The sequence below is a fragment of the Gobio gobio genome, assembly GCF_949357685.1.
Source record: "Gobio gobio genome assembly, chromosome: 25".
Classification (NCBI taxonomy): domain Eukaryota; kingdom Metazoa; phylum Chordata; class Actinopteri; order Cypriniformes; family Gobionidae; genus Gobio; species Gobio gobio.
This window is the reverse complement of record NC_137121.1, coordinates 2,529,269-2,544,186: the sequence shown is the minus strand read 5'-3', so window position 1 is coordinate 2,544,186 and position 14,918 is coordinate 2,529,269. Positions and strand designations below refer to the sequence as shown.

The 14,918-nt window shown below is 32.0% G+C and overlaps 2 protein-coding genes across 4 annotated transcripts in view; one reads left to right on the top strand and one right to left on the bottom strand.

Moving 5' to 3' along the window:
* The window catches only part of twf1a (twinfilin actin-binding protein 1a), a 22,357-nt gene extending 11,793 nt beyond the window's left edge, over nucleotides 1-10,564 (top strand). Inside the window, exons 7-10 of one of the 3 annotated variants that reach the window (XR_013816018.1) lie at nucleotides 3,788-3,938; nucleotides 6,642-6,763; nucleotides 8,876-9,096; nucleotides 10,048-10,564. Coding sequence is in view for 1 of the 3 variants with exons in the window: in XM_079810163.1 (XP_079666289.1) it covers nucleotides 3,788-3,938; nucleotides 6,642-6,763; nucleotides 8,876-9,040 (438 nt within the window). In the remaining 2 variants the exon portion in view is untranslated. Of the gene's footprint in view, nucleotides 1-3,787; nucleotides 3,939-6,641; nucleotides 6,764-8,875 lie in introns of all 3 variants that reach the window. The other 2 variants (XR_013816019.1, XM_079810163.1) reach the window with 2 other exon arrangements.
* The window catches only part of irak4 (interleukin-1 receptor-associated kinase 4), a 22,903-nt gene continuing 14,357 nt past the window's right edge, over nucleotides 6,373-14,918 (bottom strand). Inside the window, exons 7-11 of the mRNA XM_079810161.1 lie at nucleotides 12,475-12,661; nucleotides 12,176-12,238; nucleotides 11,924-12,082; nucleotides 10,614-10,677; nucleotides 6,373-6,739 (exon numbers count right to left, since the gene is read on the bottom strand). Of these exons, the coding sequence (XP_079666287.1) occupies nucleotides 10,624-10,677; nucleotides 11,924-12,082; nucleotides 12,176-12,238; nucleotides 12,475-12,661 (463 nt within the window). The 3' untranslated portion in view covers nucleotides 6,373-6,739; nucleotides 10,614-10,623. The remainder of the gene's footprint in view (nucleotides 6,740-10,613; nucleotides 10,678-11,923; nucleotides 12,083-12,175; nucleotides 12,239-12,474; nucleotides 12,662-14,918) is intronic.

Here is a 14,918-nt window from a genome sequence, read left to right as displayed (position 1 = left end):
TTCTGATTTCGTTTTAACTCCTACGGTGGCCGATTTAGTCCAAGATTAACATGGCTTCCAGTTCGACCTCGTCCACATTGGACACGGTGCCATCGAGTGTTAAAACGCCAAAGGCGAAGCTTGAATTTACGGGTATGTCCCTCTTTGGCTAATGTACTTTCAAGATGGAGGAGCAACATGGCGACCCGCATTCGAACCCTCACCCGTATGTGTTTACAATGGCATATTATAAACTTACCAGAATACTTTATTACTTGAAAGAAGTAAATATACATTAATGAGCACATATATTTTTGAAAGAACTAAGTGTTTTTAGCTAAGAATAAACTAAAAAAGTTACACAGTGTAGCTTTAACTGTTATTTTAGTCGTAAAAAGAGTGTGTTTTTAATGTTAATATAATAGAACATAAAACATAAAATAGGAATGACCTTACATTTATTGAGGTAACAAACGTCACATTTACCTTTCACAGGGGTGTCCAAAGTCCGGCCCGGGGATGAATTTCAAACGGCCCGCAGCGTGTCGATTAAAATATATTAAATGTGGCCCGCCACGCATTATTGACAAATCCTGCAATTTCACAATGTCAACAGAAGGTGGCAGTACTCAGGGTTCCCACGCTTCTTGAAAGTTCTTGAATTTCAGACACATGGATTCAAGACCTGGAAAGTACTTGAAGACAAACACAGGTCCTTGAAAGTGCTTGAATTAAGCATGAACTATATTGTGTTAGAGTAGCGTGTGCTATTACAAACACTGGCCCTCATGCGCTGCCAAAGCCAGAACAAAACAGCATTACTGGAGGAATCTATTTCAATATATTTCTGCTGTTCCATAAGCGCCAGCTACTGTCAAAAGCCCTATTCGTATGGTATTTGTTTCTCAAGGGGTCGTAATGTATTTTCATCATTTAGTGATTGAGTGATTTTCATTGCCGCCCGAATCCAGAATGTCAGTGTTTTTCTCCCACCACCCGCGTTAAAATCCCCGGCCCAATTACCTACAGTTTTTAGACAAACACCAGGTCGTGTGGTGATTTAACTGCGTCTGAATCCACATCTCTGAGCTCAAGATGACTTCAAAATTCACTGTTTATATCCTTTTTGACCCCTGCAGGCCACCGTACGGTTGTGCTTTGCTGTAATTTGGATGCATTTTAAAAATCTAGACTTTAATTACTGAAATGCTGGCAAGTATTTACAAGAGCAATATATTTAATCACCGCTCAAAAAATAAAAAGAAGAAAAGCATGTAAACATTTGAAATGGGCCGCTATTACGGCAGCGATTATATCTGTTAAATATAATATATGTGCAGGTGTTAAAAGCCTTCAAATTGATTTTTGAAAAGGTACATGTACAGGTGATTTAATAAATAATTGTGCATATTTTTAATGCCTAACAATGAACTTGTCAATATATTTTCATTTAATTGGAAAATTCAAATATACAATATTATCTCTATATTTCAATGTTTTAATTAAGTAATGATTTATAAAAAAGAAAACTAAAACTAGTGTGAAATAAGCAGGAATAAGAGCTGCAAACTGCATCTCTCGTTAAAACTCACTCACTCTTGTACACCCGCCTCTTTCCTCATTGGATTTGGTATTTTAGTTGTCAGTATAAGCTTTAGCGTTACTGCATTAATGATAGACACAGGTACAGCAGGTGTTTGAGATACTGGCAGTAACACACACACCTTTAGCGTATTTATTGTGCTTGATTTAAAATGAAAGGTGCTTTAAAAAGTCCTTGAAAGTCCTTGAGTCTGGTGTTCATGAAAGAGTGTGAACCCTGAGTACTAGATTTTAGGTCAGGGAAACATTAACGTGACAAAAGCAGAACAAAACAGCGCTACTTTTGCGCAGTGCAATGCAATTCGCGAGCTCTGAGTCTGAACTGAACAAATGTTTCCTTGCTGAGTGTCTCTATCACACGACCACTAACAGCCCAGTGGTCTCCGGTAAAGCTGCAAATCTCTCAGTGATTTAATTTAGTTTAAAGCTAAAACAGCGCTGACTTAGTCAACAACACTAACGTGCAAATTAGGAAAAACACTGAGCCGGTCCAGTTAAAATACTTTTCAAACAACAATTCACAAACATTTATCATAGATTTACTGTGGTAGCACTAACTGTAACCATGGTAATTTGTCAGAAATGTAGGTTAATATCTAATTTTATTTAAATTTTGTATGTAGACATATTAAGTGAGTATTAAAGGCCAAATTACAGACAATTTTTGTCATAAACTTACAGTTTTGTGATATTATTTTTATGTTTATTGACTAAATATCATAAAACTATTCTAGACATAGAAATAATATTTTTTAACTTTTTGCCATGTGTGCACTGCAAAAAAAACTCTAGTCTAAATGTATCTAAAAATCAAGATGCAGTCACTGGATAAGTTAAATGAGAGATTTTTGTTCTTGTTTTCTGGAAAATAAATGAAATTTAAGTGAGTTTTTGCTTAAAACAAATAAAATTATCTGCCAATGGGGTATGAAATTATTTTTTAAATCTTGTTTCAGTCCCAAACAGAAACAATATTATTTTTCTTACCCCATTGGTAGATCATTTAGCTTGTTTTAAGCAAAAACTCTCTTCATTTGGATTTTTTCCCCCCAGAAATCAAGAAAAAATATTGTCATTTTACTTAGTAAAAGTAAAAAAAAGCATCTTGATTTAAGAATTTTAGATATTTGGAAAAAGACAGAAATACTAAGTAAGAAAAGCTTTTTTTTTGCAGTGTGGTTTTACCTGTGGTGATCTAATTAGAGTACTTAAATAAGAATAGAGTTCTAACTCACTAATAATATTTAAATTTCACCCATTAAAACTTTTTGGTTTATGAACGTTTTACAGATATTGTTAAATATATATAAATTTACATCTGTGTCCTATCACGAGCTACTGTCAGCTCAAGTCAAATCTGTCATGTTTCCAAGAAACAAAACATATACATATACATATATTATATATATATATATATATTAGGGCTGTCAAAAGATTAATCGCGATTAATCGCATCCAAAATAAAAGTTTGTGTTTACATAATATATGAGTGTGTACTCTGTTAATTATTATTTATATATAAATACACACACAAGCATGTATATATTTAAGAAAAAAATATATAATTTTTATATATAAAACATTTATATTTATATATATTTTAGAGTTTATAAATGTATATTGTATATACATGCAAATATTTATATATACATGAATGTGTGTATTTATATATAAATAATAATTAACAGAGTACACACACATATATTATGTAAACACAAACTTTTATTTTGGATGCGATTAATCTTTTGACAGCCCTAATATATATATATATATTAGTGCTGTGAATTGATAATTTAAAAAAAAACGAATTAATCACATTTTTTCTGTAATTAATCATGATTAATTGCAATTAAAAACATTGGAGTTTTTAATATTTTGATATTGTAATAATTTCAGTTACTCTCCAAATTAATGTAGAAACAGTTTAAAGACAGTATATGTTAAATATGTGTTGTATTGGCATGTTTTTATGAATGAAGGCCAGTATCACTGATATTAATGTCTATATGAAAACAGCATTTCATTCCAAATATGTAAAATTCCACGAAATTCCGCGTTAACAATAGATCCCGCATTATTATGGCAATTCCGCGATTCCGTGATCGCGGAAATCATAGGGCCCTAGAGACGCCCGCGTTCATTCAGCACTTACTCAACAGAAAAGAGCGAGTTTGTTTGGTTGATATTCGTCATTTCGTCTCCACAGATCATCAACTTTGAGAAGGAGCTGATCATGTTGTCGAACACGGACTCCACGGAGGTGAAAGATTTACCCAAGAGGATCCCCAAAGACGCGGCGCGCTATCACTTCTTCCGCTACAAACACTCGCACGAGGGCGACTACCTGGAGTCTACAGGTACTTTCACTCGCGATTGAGCTATTACATCATTTCCTTCTTCTAAAGGCTCGTTCACACCCAGAACGATAACTATAGCCATAAAGATATCGCGCTAAATATAAAAGAATAGCACAATATACAGCACAACTACAATAATAACTGCAGAGAGGAACGATATCAGTGAAATCTCTGTGAACGATTTTTTTCCCCGCTGGTGTGGACGCTAATATAATTATTTTTATAGTTATCGTAATAGTTATAGAAATAGTTAACGATATCTTTATAGTTGTTGTTATCTTTATAGGTATCGTAATAGTTATCATTATAGTTCTTTATAGTTATCGTTATCTTTATAGCTATTTTTATCTTTAAAGTTATCGTTATAGGTATCGTAATAGTTATTGTTATCTTTATAGTTATCATTATCTTTATAGTTGTTGTTATAGTTATCGTAATAGTAATCGTTATCTTTATAGCTATTTTTATCTTTATGGTTGTTGTTATAGTTATCGTTATCTTTATAGTTATCATTATCGTTATAGGTATCGTAATCTTTATAGTTGTTGTTATAGTTATCGTTATCTTTATAGTTATAGTTGTTATAGTTATCATAATATTTAAAGTAAATAGTTATTGTAATCTTTATAGTTATCGTTATCTTATTAGTTATTGTTATCTTTATAGTTATAGTTGTTATAGTTATCATAATAGTTAACGTAAATAGTTATCGTTATCTTTTTAGTTATCGTTATCTTTATAGTTATAGTTGTTATAGTTATCATAATAGTTAACATAAATAGTTATTGTTATCTTTATAGTTATCGCTATCTTTATAGTTGTCGTTTATCTTTATAGTTATCGTTATAGTTCTTTATAGTTATCATTATAGTTCTTTATAGTTGTTGTTATTGTTATAGTTCTTTATAGTTATCGTTATCTTTATAGTTATCGCTATCTTTATAGTTGTTGTTATCGTTATAGTTCTTTATAGTTATCGTTATCTTTATAGTTATCATTATCTTTATAGTTCTTTAGTTATCGTTATCTTCATAGTTGTCGCTATAGTTATCGTTTATCTTTATAGTTATTGTTATCTTTATAGTTGTTGTTATCGTTATCTATAGTTATCGTTATCTTTATTGTTATCATTATAGTTCTTTAGTTATCGTTATCTTCATAGTTGTCGCTATAGTTATCGTTTATCTTTATAGTTATCGTTATCTTTATAGTTGTTGTTATAGTTATCGTTATCTTTTATAGTTATCGTTATCTTTATTGTTATCATTATAGTTCTTTAGTTATCGTTATCTTCATAGTTGTCGCTATAGTTATCGTTTATCTTTATAGTTATCGTTATCTTTATAGTTATCGTTATCTTTATAGTTCTTTAGTTATCGTTATCTTCATAGTTGTCGCTATAGTTATCGTTTATCTTTATAGTTATCTTTATAGTTGTTGTTATAGTTATCGTTATCTTTATAGTTATCGTTATCTTTATTGTTATCATTATAGTTCTTTAGTTATCGTTATCTTCTTAGTTGTCGCTATAGTTATCGTTTATCTTTATAGTTATTGTTATCTTTATAGTTGTTGTTATAGTTAATGTTATCTTTATAGTTGTTGTTATAGTTATTGTTTATCTTTATTGTTATCATTATAGTTCTTTATAGTTATCGTTTATCTTTATAGTTATCATTATTGTTATAGTTCTTTATAGTTATCGTTATCTTTACAGCTATCGTTCTCTTTATTGTTATAGTTCATTATAGTTATAGTTTATCTTCATAGTTATCGCTATCTTCATAGTTGTTGTTATAGTTATCGTTATCTTTATAGTTATCGTTATCTTTATTGTTATCATTATAGTTCTTTAGTTATCGTTTATCTTTATAGTTATAGTTATCTTTATTGTTATCATTATAGTTCTTTAGTTATCGTTTATCTTTATAGTTATCGTTATCTTTATTGTTATCATTATAGTTCTTTAGTTATCGTTTATCTTTATAGTTATCGTTATCTTTATAGTTGTTGTTATAGTTAATGTTATCTTTATAGTTGTTGTTATAGTTATTGTTTATCTTTATTGTTATCATTATAGTTCTTTATAGTTATCGTTTATCTTTATAGTTATCATTATCTTTATTGTTATCGTTATAGTTCTTTATAGTTATCGTTTATCTTTACAGCTATCGTTATCTTTATTGTTATAGTTCTTTATAGTTATCGTTTATCTTTATAGTTATCGTTATCTTTATAGTTGTTGTTATAGTTAATGTTATCTTTATAGTTGTTGTTATAGTTATTGTTTATCTTTATTGTTATCATTATAGTTCTTTATAGTTATCGTTTATCTTTATAGTTATCATTATCTTCACAGTTATCATTATAGTTCTTTATCGTTATCTTCATAGTTATTGTTATGGTTCGATTTAGTTTCTGCTGTTTATTTTTTAATCAAATTTATTGAATAATCGGCACTCAAATAAAAATAAAAACATTTTATTTTAAAAAGCATAGAAAAACTAAAACACTGACAGGAAAAAGCACACATAATCAGTTATTAATATTTCATCGGTTCTCTCTTGTTTTTTGGTTCATAATTTGACAGCCTGGCCAGAACTAAAACAATGGCCAGGATAATATCTGTGAGATGTTAATAATGCTATCTGCGTGACTTTGGTCCGGTCCTGAGATGCCATGATCCGGTCTCCGCTGTTTCAGTGTTCATCTACTCCATGCCGGGATACAGCTGTGGGATCCGGGAGCGGATGCTGTACTCCAGCTGTAAGAATCCTCTGCTGGAGATGGTGGAGAGCCGGCTGCAGATGGAGGTGGAGAAGAAGGTCAGTTCACACAGGGAAACACCATCTAAATGGGGCATTGATTTCTGCTTATTTATGTGATTAATATGGTTTATATCTAATAGTTTTGCATTTGCTCTTTCTGTAAAAAAACAACACACATTATGAGTTAAATAATATTCTCTAAGAATGAGCACTATATTTGTTACAGTATTTATGAATCTTTGTTTATGTTAGTTAATAAATGTGAGCTCAGGTCCATTAAATAATACTTTTTATTTTAATAATCGTTATGAACTAAGATTAATAAATGCTAAACTCTTTTTCATTGTTAGTTCATGTTTGTTATTAAATTACATTTTATTGTAAAGTGTTACCATATTTATTAATTAAATAAAACGTTTGTTTTTACTTTAAATTATTATTTTTATATATGATTTAAAAGTATCCTAAAATAATTGTAATCTTAAATAATAAAAATATGATAGTTATTATTAATTTTTATTATTTTTATTTTTATAATTGTAGTTCCAATTTTATTTGATTTCACTCCTTAATCATTATTTTTTTAAATCTTGTATTTATTAGGAAGGAAAATTGTTTAAATGTATTATTTTAAATTATTATTTTTATATAATTTAAGTTAATATTTGTAACATTTTAAAAATGATCCTAATATGATTTTATTCCTAATTAAATAATAAGAATAGTATATTTTTATGATTTTATATATTTGTTTTTACTTCTTTCTTTTAAAATTGTATTTCTTGTTATATTTATTAGGAATATAAATTAATAATTTTATTATAAATTATACATTTATTTAATTAGTAAAATAATTGTAACTTTAAAAAAATTATCCTAACATGATTTTATTCCTAATTAAATTAGGAATAAAAAATATAATATTTTTATTATTTAACATTTTTATACATAATTTTAGTTCCAATTTTATTTTATTTGACTTCTTTTTAAATTTTATCTCTAAAATAGTTTATATTTTTACATATTTTTTTTTAAATCATCCTAAAATAATCGCAACATTTTCTAAAATGATCCCAACATAATTTTATTCCTAATTTAAATAATTATTTAAAAAAGCTATTTTATTCATATTTAAATTAGGAATAAAATCATATTAGGATAATTTTAAAAAGGTTAAAATTATTGTAGGATAACTTAAATTATATGAAAATAATAATTTAAAATAATACATATAATTTTTTTTTATTCCTAATAAATATAATACAATTTAAAAATAAAATAGTAAAATAAAATAACTTTTGAAATAAAATTATAACAATTATTTAAAAAAGCTATTTTATTCATGTTATAATTTTATTTCAAAAGTTATTTTATTTTACTATTTTATTTTTAATTTGTATTATATTAATAGGAATAAAAATAGTTTATACTTATTATTTTTATATTATGTTTTTTAAATCATCCTAAAATAATTGCAACATTTTCTAAAATGATCCTAAGATGATTTTATTCCTAATTAATATATATATATATATTTTTTAATTTTATCATTTTATTTCAAAAGTTATTTTATTTCACTTATTATTTCTTTTTAACTTTTAATTCTTATTATATTTATTAGGAATAAAAATTATTTTATATTTATTATTTTAATATTATGTTTTTTAAATCATCCTAAAATAATTGGAACATTTTCTAAAATGATCCTAAAATGATTTTATTCCTAATTAATATTTTTTTTAAATGTTTTATTTATCATTTTATTTCAAAAGTTATTTTATTTTACTTCTTATTTCTTTTTAATTTTTAATTATCATTATATTTATTAGGAATAAAAATGATTTTATACTTAATATTTTTATATTATGTTTTTTAAATCATCCTAAAATAATTGCAACATTTTCTAAAATGATCCCAACATGATTTTATTCCTAATTAATAGTTTTTTAAAATAATTTTTATCATGTTATTTCAAAAGATATTTTATTTTACTTCTTTTTAACATTTAATTCTTTATATATATATATAATATATATATTATATTTATTAGGAATAAGTTATCATTTCAAATGTTATATATATTACTTGTATTTTTTCAATGTATTATTTCAAATTCTAAACAAACTCCATTTCCGTGATCTCAAAATGGCCGCCGCGTTCCTCCCGCAGATGGAGATTGATAACGGCGACGAGCTGACGGCTGACTTCCTGTATGAGGAGGTTCACCCGAAGCAACACGCGCACAAGCAGGCCTTCGCCAAACCCCGCGGGCCGCCGGGCCGGAAGGGCGAGCGCAGGATCATCCGGAGACCCGGAGACGAGGCCGAAGATTAATCCCACAGGAAGCTGTCGAGCGTCTCCTTCCCACAATCCCCTGCAGGAAGCCATGCGCTGAACTATGCACCATAACACAAACGCCTCTGTGGGCCGATCATGAGCTCGACTTTCATATGAAAGGGTTAGTTCAGCCAAAAATGTAAATTGTGTCATTAATGACTGAGCCTCATGTGGTTGGACACCCGTCAGACCTCCGTTCATCTTCAGACACAAATGAAGATATTTTAGTGTAAAGCTGATGCTCTGAAAGGCCTCCATTGGCTCAACTTTACACTCTCAAGACCCTTAAAAGACACTAAAGACTAAAGTTACAAAGTCCATCTCACTACAGCGGCTCTACAATAACTTTATGAATCGGCGCGAATAGTTTCTGTGCGCAAAAAAACCCTAAATAACGACTTATATAGTGATGACGATTTCAAAACACGGCCTCATGAAGCTTCGAAGCGTTATGAATCAGTGAGTCGATTCAGCGGTTTGAATCGCCAAATTTCAGCAGTTTGGCGGTTTGACATGCGATTCGAATCATGAATCGACTCACTGATTCATAACGCTTCAAACCGCTGAATCGACTCACTGATTCATAACGCTTCAAACCGCTGAATCGACTCACTGATTCATAACACTCTGAACCGCTGAATCGACTCACTGATTCATAACGCTCTGAATCATGAATCGACTCACTGATTCATAACACTTCGAAGCTTCATGAGGCCGTGTTTTGAAATCGTCATCACTATGTAAGTCGTTATTTAGGGTTTTTTTGCGCACAGAAACTATTCTCGTCTTCATAAAGTTATTGTAGAGCCGCTGTAGTGAGATGGACTTTGTAACTTTAGTCTTTAGTGTCTTTTAAGGGTCTTGAGAGTGTAAAGTTGAGCCAATGGAGGCCTTTCAGAGCATCAGATTTACACTAAAATATCTTCATTTGTGTCTGAAGATGAACGGAGGTCTGACGGGTGTCCAACCACATGAGGGTGAGGAATTAATAACACAATTTACAGTTTTGGCTGAACTAACCCTTTAAAACAAACAGAATTATTTTAAGAAGTGATCAGAGAAATCCAGAAAGGCTTTAGTGATTTTAAACCGTGCCAAACTCCCGATCGAGAACATTCGCCATTCCTTTAGGCTTATTTCCTGACATTGTTACATCTCTTTTTTACACAACTCGAGTTTTTTTTACGGCATTCACATTTTTTGATATGATCGTGTTTTTTTCCCACGATGCTCATTTTTCTATGCAAACGCTGTTTAGTTTGAACATGTTTCGTCTCTCTTGTGTTTCCCAATCGTCTCCACGTCAGGACACACGGCGGATTATTGTATCTCAAAGGGAAGAGGGGAGTGTGTGTGTGTGTGTGTGTGTGTGTCATGTTGAGTATCTACTGTCGTTTGGCGAACCACTGTTTAACGTCTGTACTGTGACGCAGCCGCTCTTACGTTTCACATGTAGCCTGTCTGTGTTCAGACCAATCAAATGCTTGTTTTTTAGAGGAAAATAAAGTATTTAAATCATTGAATGGACTGTGCTTTATTACATCACTCGGGATCATGTCACATGACTTACCCTGAGCCAATCATCCGGAGCTCTGGGAATGAGTGTGATGAAGATCTTCCAGCTTAGAGAGAACCTGACGGTTACATAACCATAATACATTACACACGTGTGTGTGTGTGTGTGTGTGTGAAAACATATTTTACATTTAAATGAGCATTAACATTTAACAGGAAAAACACATACGCTTTCACAAACACACACACACACACTCTCAAACTCTCTTTCACACACACACACACTCACAAACTCTCTTTCACACACACACACTCATACACATACACACTCTCACAAACTCTTTCACACACACACACACTCTCACAAACTCTCTTTAACACACGAACACAAACGCACACTCACACAAACTCTCACACATACAGACACAAACTCACTCAGTCTCACACACACAAACTCACACACTCAGTCTCTCACACACTCACACAAACTCTTACACATACACACACTCAGTCTCACACACACACTTTCACAAACTCTCACACACCGTCTCTCACACACACACACACACACACACACACACACACACACACACACATTCTCTCACAAACTCACACACACTCACTCACTCACTCACAGTCTCACATACTCACACACACACACACTCTCTTTCACACACACACACACACACACACACACACACACACACACACACACACACACACACACACACACACACACTCAAACTCTCTTTCACTCACACACTCACACATACACACTCTCACATAAACTCACAAACTCTTTCACACACATACACACAAACGCACTCACACAAACTCACACACACTCACAGTCTCACACAGTCTCTCTCAAACACTCACTCACAGTCTCACACACTCACAGTCTCACACACACACACACAGTCTCACACACACTTTCTCACACACACTTTCTCTCACCCACTTTCACAATCTCACACACAAACTCACACACACACACACACACTTTCACTCACACATTCTCTCACAAACTCACGCTCACACTCTCACATACATACTCTCACACACACAAACACTCAAACTCACACACACACTCACTCACACTCTCTCACACACACACTCTCACAAACTCTCTCTCTCACACACATTCTCACAAACTCATTCACAGTCTCACACACACACTCTCACACACACTCACAGTCTCACACACTGTCTCACACACAAACACGCTCTCTCTCTCACACATACTCACATACAGTCTCACACACACGCTCTCTCTCTCTCTCTCTCACACACACACTCTCTTTCTCACACACACATTCTCTTTCTCTCTCTCTCTCACACACACACACTCTCTCTCACACACACCTGTGCGATTGCGGGTCTTTTGTTTTTCTTCTCACAGAGACACTGAGACGCCACATCATACATCCTCTCCACCTCCTCCATCTGCCATCCCTCCATCTTACTATCAATGAAGTCCTCCAGCGAGACCTCGTCATCATCGATCTCGTCCTTCATCTCCATCTGAAACACACACACACACACACACAGGAGACTGAGACGGGCAGACAGACGGACAGAGAGTTTGAGAAGATCAGAGTGAACGCTCACACACACCAGTAGTTTGGGATCACGGCTTTCATCCACCGGAGGAAGACCAGACAAAATCTCCAGCAACACCTGCACAATAAACGCACAATATAATTCATATTCCTGATAATCTTCAGTCAGAATCACTTCATCTCTTCTCTGATGATGAGGGCGGGGCCACCTGTCACTCACATGAGATCCACCAATAGCAAACCACCACCATCCAAACAATTCCCCACAGACACACTCAAGCCCCGCCTACATTTGTTCTTGTTTGCGCTTCACTCGATATAGGGCAGAAAAGACGAGTGTAATGATGAACGCACCACGCCGAAGCTGAAGACGTCTGATTTGGGAGTGATCTCTCCCCTCAGGGCCTCCTGTGCCATGTATGCCGTAGTTCCCACAATCCTCCCCGTCATGACCGTCGAGACCGACTGTTTGGCTGAAGCTCGCGTCAAACCGAAGTCGGAGATCTTCGCAACCAAGCCTTCATCCAACAAGATGTTCCCGCTGTGGATCAGATGATGTCACATACACTCAGTGTTTCTGAAAGAGTCTCTTCTGCTCACCGAGGCTGCATTTATTTGATCAAAAATACAGTCAAAATATTAAATATTATTCCAGTGTAAAACAGCTGGTTTGCAAGGAGCGGTAACTGACCCATCGAAGGTCAGCAGCAAGTACATTGGTCAATAAAGTGAGATTGAATGCATAAAAATATTTGTTTTAATTATTGGAGGTTTGCATAGTACTCTGATTTTGCATTTGACTGATTTTATTTATTTTGAGGAGTACAGAATCTTTTTTGTGCAAGTGAGATTAGTAAATGCATGCTCATATTTAGTCTAGAATTACAATAAAACCTCATGTTCACACTCACACACACTGACACACTCACAAACACACAATGCCTCTGCACTTAGAAAAGTAATGCGATACTTTGCTAGTTACTTGAAATTGTAATCTGATTACATAACAAGTTACTTGTAATGCGTGACTTTACTAGCTACTTGAAAAAGTAATCTGATTACGTAACTCATGTTACTTGTAATGCGTGACTTTACTAGTTACTTGAAATTGTAATCTGATTATGTAACTCAAGTTACTTGTAATGCGTTACTTTACTAGCTACTTGAAATTGTAATCTGATTACGTAACTCAAGTTACTTGTAATGCGTGACTTTACTAGCTACTTGAAATTGTAATCTGATTACGTAACTCAAGTTACTTGTAATGCGTGACTTTACTAGTTACTTGAAATTGTAATCTGATTACGTAACTCAAGTTACTTGTAATGCGTGACTTTACTAGTTACTTGAAATTGTAATCTCTTTACGTAACTCAAGTTACTTGTAATGCGTGACTTTACTAGTTACTTGAAAAAGTAATCTGATCAAGTACAAGTAGTAATCAAGTACACGTTACTTGAAAATGTAATCTGATTATACGTTACTTAAAAAAGTAATCTGATTACACGTTACTTGAAAAAGTAATCTGATTACACGTTACTTAAAAAAGTAATCTGATTACACGTTACTTGAAAAAGTAATCTGATTATGTAACTCAAATTACTTGTAATGCGTTACTTCACTAGTTACTTGAAAATGTAATCTGATTACATTTTACTTGAAAAAGTAATCTGATTATGTAACTTAAGTTACTTGTAATGCGTTACTTTACTAGTTACTTGAAAAAGTAATCTGATGACACGTTACTTGAAAGTAATCTGATTACACGTTACTTAAAAAAGTAATCTGATTACACCTTACTTGAAAAAGTAATCTGATTACGTAACTCAAGTTACTTGTAGTGCGTTACTTTACTAGTTACTTGAAAAAGTAATCTGATTACACGTTACTTAAAAAATAATCTGATTACACCTTACTTGAAAAAGTAATCTAATCACGTAACTCAAGTTACTTGTAATGCGTTACTTTACTAGTTACTTGAAAAAGTAATCTGATTACACGTTACTTGAAAAAGTAATCTGATTACACTGATTACACGTTACTTGAAGAAGTAATCTGATTACACTGATTACACGTTACTTGAAAAAGTAATCTGATTATGTAACTCATGTAACTTGTAATGCCTTACTTTACTAGTTACTTGAAAAAGTAATCTGATTACACGTTACTTGAAAATGTAATCTGATTACGTAACTCAAGTTACTTGTAATGCGTTACTTTACTAGTTACTTGAAAATGTAATCTGATTACACTTTACTTGAAAAAGTAATCTGATTATGTAACTCATGTAGCTTGTAATGCCTTACTTTACTAGTTACTTGAAAATGTAATCTGATTACACGTTACTTGAAAAAGTAATCTGATTATGTAACTAATGTAACTTGTAATGCCTTACTTTACTAGTTACTTGAAAAAGTAATCTGATTACATGTTACTTGAAAATGTAATCTGATAACTTAACTCAAGTTACTTGTAATGCGTTACTTTACTAGTTACTTGAAAATGTAATCTGATTACACTTTACTTGAAAAAGTAATCTGATTATGTAACTCATGTAACTTGTAATGCCTTACTTTACTAGTTACTTGAAAAAGTAATCTGATTACACGTTACTTGAAAAAGTAATCTGATTATGTAACTCATGTAACTTGTAATGCCTTACTTTACTAGTTACTTGAAAAGTAATCTGATTACACGTTACTTGAAAAAGTAATCTGATTATGTAACTCATGTAACTTGTAATGCCTTACTTTACTAGTTACTTGAAAAAGTAATCTGATTACACGTTACTTGAAAAT